This window comes from Salvelinus fontinalis, chromosome 26 (assembly GCF_029448725.1).
Source record: "Salvelinus fontinalis isolate EN_2023a chromosome 26, ASM2944872v1, whole genome shotgun sequence".
NCBI classification, from domain to species: Eukaryota; Metazoa; Chordata; class Actinopteri; order Salmoniformes; family Salmonidae; genus Salvelinus; species Salvelinus fontinalis.
In genome coordinates this window covers 34,848,858-34,861,302 of record NC_074690.1, presented here as the reverse complement: position 1 = coordinate 34,861,302, position 12,445 = coordinate 34,848,858, and the positions used below count along the sequence as shown (strand labels likewise).

The 12,445-nt window shown below is 41.5% G+C and overlaps 1 protein-coding gene across 3 annotated transcripts in view; it reads right to left on the bottom strand.

Moving 5' to 3' along the window:
• LOC129824177 (transmembrane inner ear expressed protein-like) overlaps positions 1-11,737 on the bottom strand; it is a 29,698-nt gene extending 17,961 nt beyond the window's left edge. For 2 of the 3 annotated variants that reach the window (XR_008754722.1, XM_055883609.1), the window contains exon 1: positions 11,215-11,729. Coding sequence is in view for 2 of the 3 variants with exons in the window: in XM_055883609.1 (XP_055739584.1) it covers positions 11,215-11,334 (120 nt within the window). In the remaining variant the exon portion in view is untranslated. Of the gene's footprint in view, positions 1-11,214 lie in introns of all 3 variants that reach the window. The other variant, XM_055883608.1, reaches the window with a different exon arrangement.
• Positions 11,738-12,445: the final 708 nt, after the last annotated feature.

Here is a 12,445-nt window from a genome sequence, read left to right as displayed (position 1 = left end):
AGAATTGAGTCACTGACGTGATCTTCCTGTCTGGGTTGGCGCCCCCCCTTGGGTTGTGCCATGGCGGAAATCTTTGTGGGCAATACTCGGGCTTGTCTCAGGATTGTTTTTTGGTGGTTGAAGATATCCCTCTAGTAGTGTGGGGGCTGTGCTTTGGCGAAGTGGGTGGCGTTATATCCTGCCTGTTTGGCCCTGTCCGGGGGTATCATTGGATGGGGCCACAGTGTCTCCTGACCCCTCCTGTCTCAGCCTCCAGTATTTATGCTGCATTAGTTTATGTGTCTGGGGGCTAGGGTCAGTCTGTTATATCTGGAGTACTTCTCCTGTCTTATCCGGTGTCCTGTGTCAATTTAAATATGCTCTCTCTAATTCTCTCTCTCTTTCTCTCTCTCGGAGGAACTGAGCCCTAGGCCCATGCCTCAGGACTACCCGGCATGATGACTCCTTGCTGTCCCCAGTCCACCTGGCCGTGCTGCTGTTTCAGTTTCAACTGTTCTGCCTGCAGCTATGGAACCCTGACCTGTTCACCGGACGTGCTACCTGTCCTAGACCTGCTGTTTTCAACTCTCTAGAGACCGCAGGAGCGGTAGAGATACTCTTAATGATCGGCTATGAAAAACCAACTGACATTTACTCCTGAGGTGCTGACTTGTTGCACCCTCGACAACTACTGTGATTATTATTCTTTGACCATGCTGGTCCTTTATGAACATTTGAACATCTTGGCCATGTTCTGTTATGATCTCCACCCGGCACAGCCAGAAGAGGACTGGCCACCCCTCATAACCTGGTTCCTCTCTAGGTTTCTTCCTAGGTTTTGGCGTTTATAGGGAGGTTTTCCTAGCCACCGTGCTTCTACACCTGCATTGCTTGCTGTTTGGGGTTTTAGGCTGGGTTTCTGTACAGCACTTTGAGATATCAGCTGATGTAAGAAGGGCTATATAAATACATTTGATTTGATTTGAAAGACCAGTGTGTTGTCCTTGTTACTGCAGACAGAGAAGAGCTCCAACTTCTTAATCGTAGCCTCAGTTTTGTTCCGCACATTGAATATAGTTGCGGAGAGTCCCTGTCATCCTAGATCCAGATTATGCAGGTGACAAAAAACATCACCCAGATAGCCCAGTCGTGTGAGAAACTCGTCATCATGCAAGCGGTCAGACAAGTGAAAATTATGGTCATTGAAGAAAACTTTAAGCTTGTCTCTCAATTCAAAACAATGTGTCAATACTTTGCCCCTTGATTACCAGTATGTTGTAAAAGCGTTACATGGTCGCTGCCCATATCATTGCATAATGCAGAAAATACACAAGAGTTCAGGGGCCTTGCTCTAACAAAGTTAACCATTTTCACTGTAGTGTCCACAACGTCTTTCAAGCTGTCAGGCATTCCCTTGGCAGCAAGAGCCATTGATTTTATTAGTCACTCTCACTCATATTAACATGGCAAAAGTAATGCAAAATATGTAGATTTTCAGGAAATTTGCTATACAACTGCAAAAAAATGATCTCCATCCCATGGCAAAATGTGTAGAATTGTAGGTAATTAACTGTAAAATTTCATTTTCTTCACTCCACTGTCAAGAGGGGGACCACTAAAATGTTTTGCCCTCGCGGTGGGTGGGCCCCCCAACCAAATCTCGCCTAGGGCCCCCAAAAGGCTAGGGCCAGCCCTGGAGGTATCCTTCCTGGTGCTCCTCTATCACGCCTTGTTTTGAAGGAACAACAAGCAGGGGTTACATCTAGCAGCCCCATAGTTCATGCGTACAGATCAATGTATGATGGGTCAGGATACGGACACTTATTAAGTTTCCTGTCGTTGTAAACAATCTCATCTCACAGGACAATACATCTGGGAAGAGGGCCAAACAAAACGTGTGCATTAGTCAAGATGACTTTCAAGCAAATGGGGCTTTTATGTGAAATATTAGATAACTATTTATTTCTTGAAATTCAGAGTGCAATAATTGAAACATTCACAGAAGGATGTCCTTTCAGCAAAAACAATTTCTATAGATTTTTTTCAGTACAATTTGATTGAACTTGGCAAGGAGGATTCAAGTGTCTGTGCTTTTCCAATAACAATCAAAATGGAATATTACAGTAAACCATTTGACCAGTGCAATGTCATGTTACGGTCATAGAAACCAGATGGGAACAATGTAAAACTTTGACCTTATCGAAACATTGATTGACTATTGTCCTGTGGCGGTAACTTCAGTCGTAGTGAAGTGCCTTGAGCACTTGATACTCACACGTCTCAGGTCTCATGTGGATGGAGCCCTTGACCCAATACAGTTTGTATACAGGAAGAACAGATTGGTTGACGATGCAGTACTGACGGTTTTGCGCAGTGCCGTGAAACACCTGGAGAGGCCTCATTCTTATGTGTGAATCCTTTTCCTGGACTTCTCTGCGTTTAACTGCATGCAGCCTCAGCTTTTCTGTGACACTCTCCCACCTACAGGTGGACCCCAGTAATACCTTGTGGGCTCTGGACTTCCTGCTGAACAGGGGGCAGTATTTCAAGTTCAACAACACAACATCCCTTCTTCAACATCCCTTCCCCCCCCCCCCCCAAGGAACTATCATCTCTCCAGTGCTATTCTTCATATACACCAATGACCTGAGAGGCTCCGACAGGGACTGCTTGGCAGTGAAATATGCAGATGACACCTCCCTTGTCAACGGCTCAGATAACACACTGCATTGCCAAACAGAAGTTAACAGGGTTCATCACTGGTGCAATGACAACTACCTCACACTCAACATCAACAAAACAAAATAACTGGTCATTGATTTCTAGAGGATGGCAGACCCAGTGAGCCACCTAGTCCTGGGTGGTGAAGAAGTAGAGAGAGTGGGGAGTTTGAAGTACCTGGGAACCATCATGAACAGCACACTCTCTGTTCAAGAGAGAGTGTATCTCCTCTTGGTTTATCTGTTTCTCTCTCCCTCTCTCTCTCTGATAGAGGAAACTTGCTGAATGGTCAAAGAAATCATAGTCAAAGCTTTTCTTTTAGGCTTTTTATCGAAAAATAAGTTGTGGATGCTTTGCTAGCAATAGACAACAAGAAATCCACAGGGGCCGACCAATTGGATCCCGGTCTGCTTAAGTGTGCAGCGCCCATCATTGTTGGCTCAATAACCCACTTTAAAAAAAAAAAATGTTATCAGGAAATATTCCAAAAGTATGGAAATTTCCGCTACTCCATAAGGGTGGGGATAGTAGTGATGTTAATAATTGTCGCCTCATTACAAGGCTTCCGTGTCTAGCTAAGATTCTAGAATCCTTGGTAAATGTACAACTTTGCTCTTTTTTGATCTGAGGAATGTATTTTGAATGTAAACCAATCATGGTTTAGGCCTGGGCGTAGAACTAGTACAGCAGCCACTTTAGATGTTAATGATCTAGTCAATGCTTTAGACACTAAAATGAAATGTGCGGCTTTGTTTGTGGACCTTTAAAAAGCTTTTGATACTGTTGATCATGCTATTTTATTGAATAAGTTGTCCTCAATAGGCCTGAGCTCTGACGCCTGTTCATGGTTTCATGACTATCTTAGTTACAGAACTCAGGCCATCGTGATTGATGGGGTTAAGTCTGAATTTCTTGAAGTGCTTAAAGGTGTACCACAGGGGTTGATTTTGGGACCTGTTCCCTTCACTATTTATATATACACCATTGGTCAATCTGTTAAAAAATGTAAACTTCATCTGTATGCGGATGATGCAATTATGTCGGCTATTGCCTTAGGTCAGTTAGGATCCCCACTTTATTTTAAGAAAGTGAAATGTCAGAATAATAGTAGAGAAAATGATTTATTTCAGCTTTTATTTCTTTCATCACATTCCCAGTGGCTCAGAAGCTTACATACACTCAATTAGTATTTGGTAGCATTGCCTTTAAATTGTTTAACTTGGGTCAAACATTTCGGGTAGCCTTCCATAAGCTTCCCACAATAAGTTGGGTGAATTTTGTCCCATTCCTCCTGACAGAGCTTGTGTAACTGAGTTAGGTTTGTAGGCCTCCTTGCTCACACATGCTTTTCAGTTCTGCCCACAAATGTTCTATAGGATTGAGGTCAGGGCTTTGTGATGGCCACTCCAATACCTTTACTTTTTTGTCCTTAAGCCATTTTGACACAACTTTGGAAGTATCCTTGGGGTCATTGTCCATTTGGAAGACACATTTGCGACCAAGCTTTAACTTCCTGACTGATGTCTTGAGATGTTGCTTCAATATATCCACATAATTTTCCAACCTCATGATATCATCTATTTTGTGAAGTGCACCAGTCCCTCCTGTAGCAAAACATCCCCATAACATGATGCTGCCACCCCCGTGCTTCACAGTTGAGATGGTGCTCTTCGGCTTGCAAGCCTCCCCCTTTTTCCTACTAACATAACAATGGTCATTATGGCCAAAAGGTTCTATTTTTGTTTCATCAGACCAGAGGACATTTCTCCAAATAGTACGATCCTTGTCCCCATGTCCAGTTGCAAACTGTAGTCTGGCTTTTTTATGGCGGTTTTGGAGCAGTGGCTTCTTCCTTGCTGAGCGGCCTTTCAGGTTATGTCGATATAGGACTCGTTTTACTGTGGATTAAAATACTTTTGTACCTGTTTCCTCCAGTATCTTCACAAGGTCCTTTGCTGTTGTTCTGGGATTGATTTGTACTTTTCGCACCAAAGTACGTTCATCTCTAGGAGACAGAACGCATCTCCTTCCTTTGCGGTATGACGGCTGCGTGGTCCCATGGTGTTAATACGTGCGTACTATTGTTTGTACAGATGAACATGGTACCTTTAGGCTTTTAGAAATTGCTGTGGTCTTGGCTGATTTCTTTTGATTTTCCCATGATGTCAAGCAAAGAGGGACTGACTGAGTTTGAAGGTAGGCCTTGAAATACATCCACAGGTACACCTTCAATTGACTCAAATTATGTAAATTAGCCTAACAGAAGCTTCTAAAGCCACGACATCATTTTCTGGAATTTTCCAAGCTGTTTAAAGGCACAGTCAACTTAGTGTATGTAAACTTCTGACCCACTGGAATTGTGATACAGTTAATTATAAGTGAAAAAATATGTCTGTAAACAAATGTTGGAAAAATGACTTGTGTCATGTAGATGTAGATGTCCTAACCGACTTGCCAAAACTATAGTTTGTTAACAAGAAATTTGTGGAGTGGTTGAAAAACGAGTTTTAATGACTCTAATCACATTCTCGGAACGTTGTGTCATGGAGGTTTTGTCTAATTCCCGGTTTGGTCCCCTGGAGGTTTTTGTCACGTGATGGTCTCAGGTGTCCCAAACCATGATGAGTAAAGTATGGAAATGGTATGGGATTTTAAGGTAAGTGGTATGCTGTTCAGCTATAATTGTGTAAAAATCTTTAATAAATGACAATATGATTACATTTGACATGATCACTATTGACCCCACCTGGGATTTAAACTCACAACCTCTGGATTTAGGGGTATGCGGATCTTTCTGCACGCTACAAAGTCTGTAGAATTTCAGAAGCCCCCTACACATTCAGTACCTATAATATATCTCTGCATATAGCAAACGAATGCCATCTGCACTTCTATTTAGGTTATACGTTAATATGGCAAAAATCTATTTGAATTAATTGACTTATTTCAGCAATTTGAGTTTGGGTTTTCAGTATAGTTGTCTAATGTTGGTGGGACATATTATTCTGTTTTAATGTTACCCTTGAATCACTGCGATTAATCTACTTTTTTCTACAGTGTAATTTTTTACAGAGCTGAGATTTACTTTGAAGTGCAAAGTGTAGGAATAGGTCTACAGGTGAAATCAGTCACTGATACAGACATGGTGGCGTAGCAGGAAGATCGGAATGCCGTGAACCAAGAGGTTGAGAGTTCAAATCCCAGGTTACATAATAATTTCTGCATGAATGAACACACTGTAATCATGTCAAATATTTAAGTTGAAAACACTTTGGTAAAAGCAAAGTGTCCCTTGCATTGCCTAAAGACAAAGAGCTGTGTCTGGATCAGTGGTTCACCAATCAGGACCATGACCCAACATCCAAAGAAAGTCCTAAAAATGTCCCTGGGACCAACTGGGAACTAGACAAAACCTCCAGCGGACCATGAGATTATGTCTCTATACCAAGTCCCTCATGTGTAAACACCTATCCAATGGCCCCACTGTCACCATCCCACTTCTGACACCAACATAGTGAATTTGGGTTAGCTTCGACTTGGACTAGAACCCAAGTCCAGCAACTGTCAAGCCAACACCTTAACCGTTAACCCACCACCTAGCAACCTCTTGGCGTAAGGTTGTTTCAATATGATGGCAATGGGTACTTTAATACAATTATTGTGAATACTCATATTAACATAATAGTTTGATTCCTTAAAATGTTTACATGTTTTGCAAGAAGAACGATTTCCCTTAAATTCCTGTTTACATGGACACATCTGAAATCAGGCTTCCTGATGGGACTTTGATAAATGCAGAAAATCGCCAATCAAAAGAAATGTTCTACCACAGCAGCCATGTGTTCGGACATGTGAAAACTATTTCTAATATGCATACTTTCAGTTTGTCCAGACTTACTTCACTTCTGCAAAAAAGGGAGGCTTGCGCTGCTGGTACAAACACATGTGCAGATCAAATACACCGCTGGAACTGATCAGGGGGTTTATATGTCCTTGTAATTTGAAAGATTGCTCAGAAATCCAGTTTTTTTAATTTGTGTTTGCTTACCTCGATTATGACCTTATGCCGATTACGATAAGCAGAGTAGGGTCTTCACATGACTAATGCCATAATCAGTTTAACCCTCAACTACTAACATATTTTACATACATGGATTACCAACTGCGATAATTTTGAAATAAAAATGTTAGAAAACCGTATGTTATTTTAGCAAAATTACAGTTAATGTTGATACCCTGTAAAACAAAATATAATTTCCCCCTATATAATGTGCATCTTCTTTTCAAAGTACAATCCACGTTAGTACTAAAATCCAGATTTAACATAAGTTGATTGTAGTATCATATTTATGTGGTAAACATGACTGCCATTTAAAGGGGCAGTACACCAAAATGTTTAATATACTTAATTTTATTGACAAAAAGTGATTCATCCATTAATCCTGAGACAATGATCAAAAATATGGCTTAGTTTTCTTTATTTACTTACCCCACAGTGAGCATTAGCATGGTTGCAAGTGAAACAATGGGAGGGGTAGGGCCTAGGCAGGATGCTTAAAAAAGCATCAACAAGCATGCCCAAAATACCATAACAAGTTGCACATATATAATATATGAGGGTATTATTGTTATTTTCAGTAGAATAACTATTTTACGGAGAATGCATACCAATACAGCACTACTGTATGTGTACATTCAGAGGTTAGCTGGTTTCTGTATTTCTGTAGGTTAGCTGGTTTCTGTTAGCTGGTTTCTGTTTAACCAAGTAGTTATACCACTGACTGACATTTCTGAGCTGTTTTGACTGCAACTACACATATATCTAAGGTCATTTTGATTTTAAACACGATCATACCTAGTTATAACCAGTTAAAGACGAGTGCTCCATCTGTGCAGGTGATCTGTCTATCAGGTCGAGATCACTTCAATTGGTCCCCTTCCACCCACTGAGGATATGTAAAACTTAATATGTCTCCAAAGAAACCTGGATTCAAAGAAATACTTTTTTATATTTGCCCTAGAATAAATACTTTTTATAGAGTACACACCAATACAGCTCTCTGTGTAGATTCAAAGCTTATTGTCACGCCCTGGCCTTAGTATTCTTTGTTTTCTTTATTATTTTAGTTAGGTCAGGGTGTGACATGGGGAATGTTTGTGTTTTGTCGGTTTTGGGTGATTATATGGTAAAGGGGGTGTTGGGTGTATTGTATGGGTTTGTGTGTAGTGCATGTGTCTAGCGTTGTCTATGTTGGTTTAGTTGTTTAGGAGAGTCTATGGTTGCCTGAATGAGTTCCCAATTAGAGACAGCTGATTTCTGTTGTCTCTGATTGGGAGCCATATTTAGGGTAGCCATAGGCTTTCATGTGATGTGGGTAATTGTCTATGTAGAACGTTTGTAGCCTGTATGTGTATGTGCACAACGTTATTTAGCTTCACGGTCGTTTGTTGTTTTGTATAGTTTGTTAAAGTGTGTCGTGTTCGTTCATCTTCTTTAAATAAAAAGAGAAGATGTATCATTATTCCGCTGCATCTTGGTCCGTCTCTCCAGTACACGATCGTGACACTTATCTGAGTTCTGTATTGCAGTTCTATCAAGTAGTTATACCATTGGCAGACTTTATATACGATTGGCAGATTTCTATATGCACAAAAATCAGTTAATTTTTTTTTTTTTACACAGTCATACACAATAGATGGTATAGAAAAATACAATCTTAGGCAAGTACATGGGGAGCTATATCTGTGCAGATGATCTGTCTATCTAGTGGAAATGACTGATTCAGGTCCCCCTCCACGCTCTGGTGATATGGATAAGGTGTTATTATGTCTCCAGAGAGAACTAGATTCAAATAAAGGTCCTATATCAAATTACTATAGGCAGAATTAGGTGTTTTTGACTGGGGTCAACATGACCCCAAAGTCCATATTGATACAGAAACATTAAACAATGATTTGAATTTATTAAAAACAAGTTGTTTGACAAAGTCATGAAAAATTCAAAGAATTTAATTAACCACTTTTGGGCTATACGATTAAAAATATCCCTATGGGTCAAAATGACCCCAGTTGGTAGTTTGAGGGTTAATATTGAATTATTAGTGTGCATGTAAACGTACTTAATGGGGCCCCGGTCAAACTCTTCTGGGCAGCGTACATGTTTTTTATTTTTTATTTTATTCTTGCCATGAGGTTTTTTAGGTCAACTACTAAAAGACCATTGCCTTGATGTATTGTAAGAAAAGTGTTCTTCTTGGAATTGTTTCTCAGTGTTTCTTGTGTCTTGATATGTTGTCTCTCATTTACAGTGTGACAGACAGGCGTGGTTCCGAAAAGGCACAGAATCAATACAGTGCACAACTTTTGACAAAAGCTCATCTACACTATACTCCATACATATTGTACTACTTTTAAACTAGGCGCCTTTGGGCTCTGTACAAAGAACAGGGTGCCATTTCTGAGAACAGCCAGAGCTGTGTGTTAGATTGGGCTCCTTTGGGAGCTGTGTGTTGGAGCTGATTGGCTTTTGTGAGTCAGCATGTTAAAAATATGTCATGGGCCTGACCTTGGCGTTCTTCTCACCAAATCTCCACATTTCAGTGTACTGTTTGAGCATGTCCTCCATCTGCCAAGGCCATCAGGGGCATAGGGTGTTGTTGCCAAAAAACAAAAACAAATCATACATTTTGACTAAGATTGTTTGTAGCCTGATATGACTTTACTCTCAAGTATAATGGCACTTTAGCAGGGGGGGGGGGGGGGGGGTTAATATGTTGGCCCAGGGGACAAGAGATTGTAACTCTGCTGCCGTTAATACAAAGTAGTGAATTCGTAGTAGTTCACCATGATTATGTAACGCTTAATGTCCTCACCCGCTCTCCTATTTTATGTGTTGGGATTAGTGGATAAGCCAGAACTTTGGTGAACATATTCAAACAACTCAGATCCAGTGAGAGAGTTGACTCTGGCTGAAGCTTGCAGTTGCTATGGATGTTGAAGTTTCAGTGTCAAACCTGCCTCGAGACACATAGGCTTAGTTGAGATAATTCTGTCCTAATACAAATATTCAAACTGAACCAGATGTCTTTCTTCAAGCAAGTACACATCACAAAGGTCAAATAAGGGGATGATTATGTTTGTCCTGTTTCATTGCATGTACAAGTGGGAAACCTGTACATGTGTGAGATGGATATATATATATTTTTTGCATATCCCAACTCCCTCTGAGAGTGGGGTCACATCCAGGGATCAGCCATTATTGATGGCAGCCCTGGAGAAATTAGGGTTAAGTGCCTTGCTCAAGGCCAGATCGGCAGATTTTTCACCTTGTCGCCTCAGGGATTCAAACTAGCCATGTGCATGCCATTTATCTAAATAAAAAGAATATATCTCCAAGATTTTCCATTACTTAACTCCCTTTTAGAAACATAATGAACTCTCCCTCCTAAGTCAAATGAAGATATATTCGTTTTAACAATCTGAAAATAAGACAACCCAGAAACTATACTGGAACCCACAATTGCTTTCAAAGACAATTATTATAGATCTTGGTTCCAATTTCCAATTTCTTTACTGCAATCAATTCCCCCCCATAATTCAGCTTAAGACATTTATTTTATTGCAGTCCATGAATCAGCTTTTCTTACTGGATCTGTCACTCCTATATAAAACCCTCTGATGAAATCTTCTGAAATCAACATCTGAATATTAGAGACTGTGATAAATGCAGATCAATGCAGTTGATCACCTTGGGAAAACTATGAGAGAACTCTGGAGTTTTCAGAATGTATTTATCCTTTGAAGCAAAGTCAGGGATATACTGTACATCAATATCCAAGCTGCACTTCCTCACCTGAGGATTTCATCACTAAACGCCCACAAACTTCCAACGTTGCTGACCCTGCTGGTGCAGCATATTAACACAGAGATGATTCAGTCTGATCTTTCTCTCTTACTAATTGTGAGTCTGGGTATCCGTCAGAGAGAACAGTGCATGTGTTGTCACTATTTCCAGACAGATGTTTCTGAAGCTTTCATGTCTATTCTCTGATCTAGCATGGAATACCGCTGCTTGTTTTGTACAACACCCTGTACGCAGTACAACATGTCTCACATTTCAAAACAATGCATTAGTGCTAGTAAGAGCCTGCCACGGTATTTCATTTCTGACACCAGGGATTATGGCATTGCTCCTGGCATCCGAAAATACAAATGGCGACACATGGTGATCATTACATCTGCACATGCTGTAACAACCCGTCCATGCTACTCTGGGAAGAACACTACACCATAAAATATTGAGCTACTACACATGTAGATTGACTATTGTCTATGGGGCTGGCCAACACCACAGCTCTATAGCGAATAAGCCCCATTTATTAATCACATGAAAACAAGCAACCATCCTTTAAACAGTGGAGGGAACGAGTGGGACAGACACCCACACCTCCGTAAGCAGGAACCCGATGATGAGCCTCTGTGGACAGAGACCTGTATGAACGAACGCGTTCTTACCTCTGGATCCGGGACCTGGGAGAGCACAGCGGAGATGCAGAAAGAGAGCAGAGCTGCCCCCAAGCCCAGCAATGCCGGCTGGGGAGAGGAACACGAAGAAGGCCGTTCCCCGACTGCCATTCTTTCCCCCTTACTTTCTCCCTGCAGGCTACAGCTCCCTGCCCCCTCTCTCCTCTCCTCTCCGCTGCCTGACTGGCTGGGTGGCTCGGTGGCTGTGCTACCCTGGACAGGACCACAATGGCCCTGGGTGATTGATGGTCAGTGAGGGCTACTGGCGGGGACAGGGGGCGTCCTCTCTCCTCTCATCTGGTGCAATGCCTCTGCCTCTCCTATCCTGTTGTCTTCCCTCCCAACACAGAGCACCGTACACCACTAAATACATCACACCATCTTCCTGTAGGCAGTTCCACTAGCCAGCCCCTTCAGTCAGGATCATTAATTAATTAATAGGACTGGTGTAGTTTACAGCCCATTCTGGAAAGGGAGGTAGGTAGGTTATAGCACTGCTCTGTGTGGGGGATGGGAGGAAGCTGCCTGCTTGTGAGGGCAGTGGCTTGTGTAGGACGGTCAAGGGAACATAGAGCGGTGAATGACAATCTTTCAGTTATATTGTCCTTGTCCTTTGTGTGGCAGGATGTAATACAGAAGCATAGGTGTCTGGCTTCAGAATACAGTGTTTGAACGATGACAGGTATGCTGAAATTACAGAAGGATAAATATAATCAATCACTTGGGCAATATACTGACCTCAGTGACCAGATATGCACACAAACCAGACCGGTCCATTTCAGAGGTTTGGTTGCTGTGTCTATAGCTAAACGTTATGTCAAATCAGTTCAAGCTACTGTATATGCTGTTATGGCCATATGTTTACACCAATACCTCCACAGTAAGCAGACAAAAGTGGTTAGCTTGTTCTCATGGAACACACTGATGACGGCTTAGTTACACAAGAAAACTGAGGCAGAGTGACTGTTACTGAAGCAGCAGTATGAAGGAGGATCCCTTACCCATAACTCCCAGGCCCACATCCACATCACAGGAAGATATCTTCTGGTTCATTTAGTTGACTTTATTAAGATATCCATTGGTCCAACAGGGATACAGTGGCTTGCAAAAGTATTCACCCCCTCGGCATTTTTCCTATTTTGTTGCCTTACAACCTGGAATTAAAATGGATTTTGGTGGGGGTGTGTATCATTTGATTGACACAACATGCAATTTGAAGATG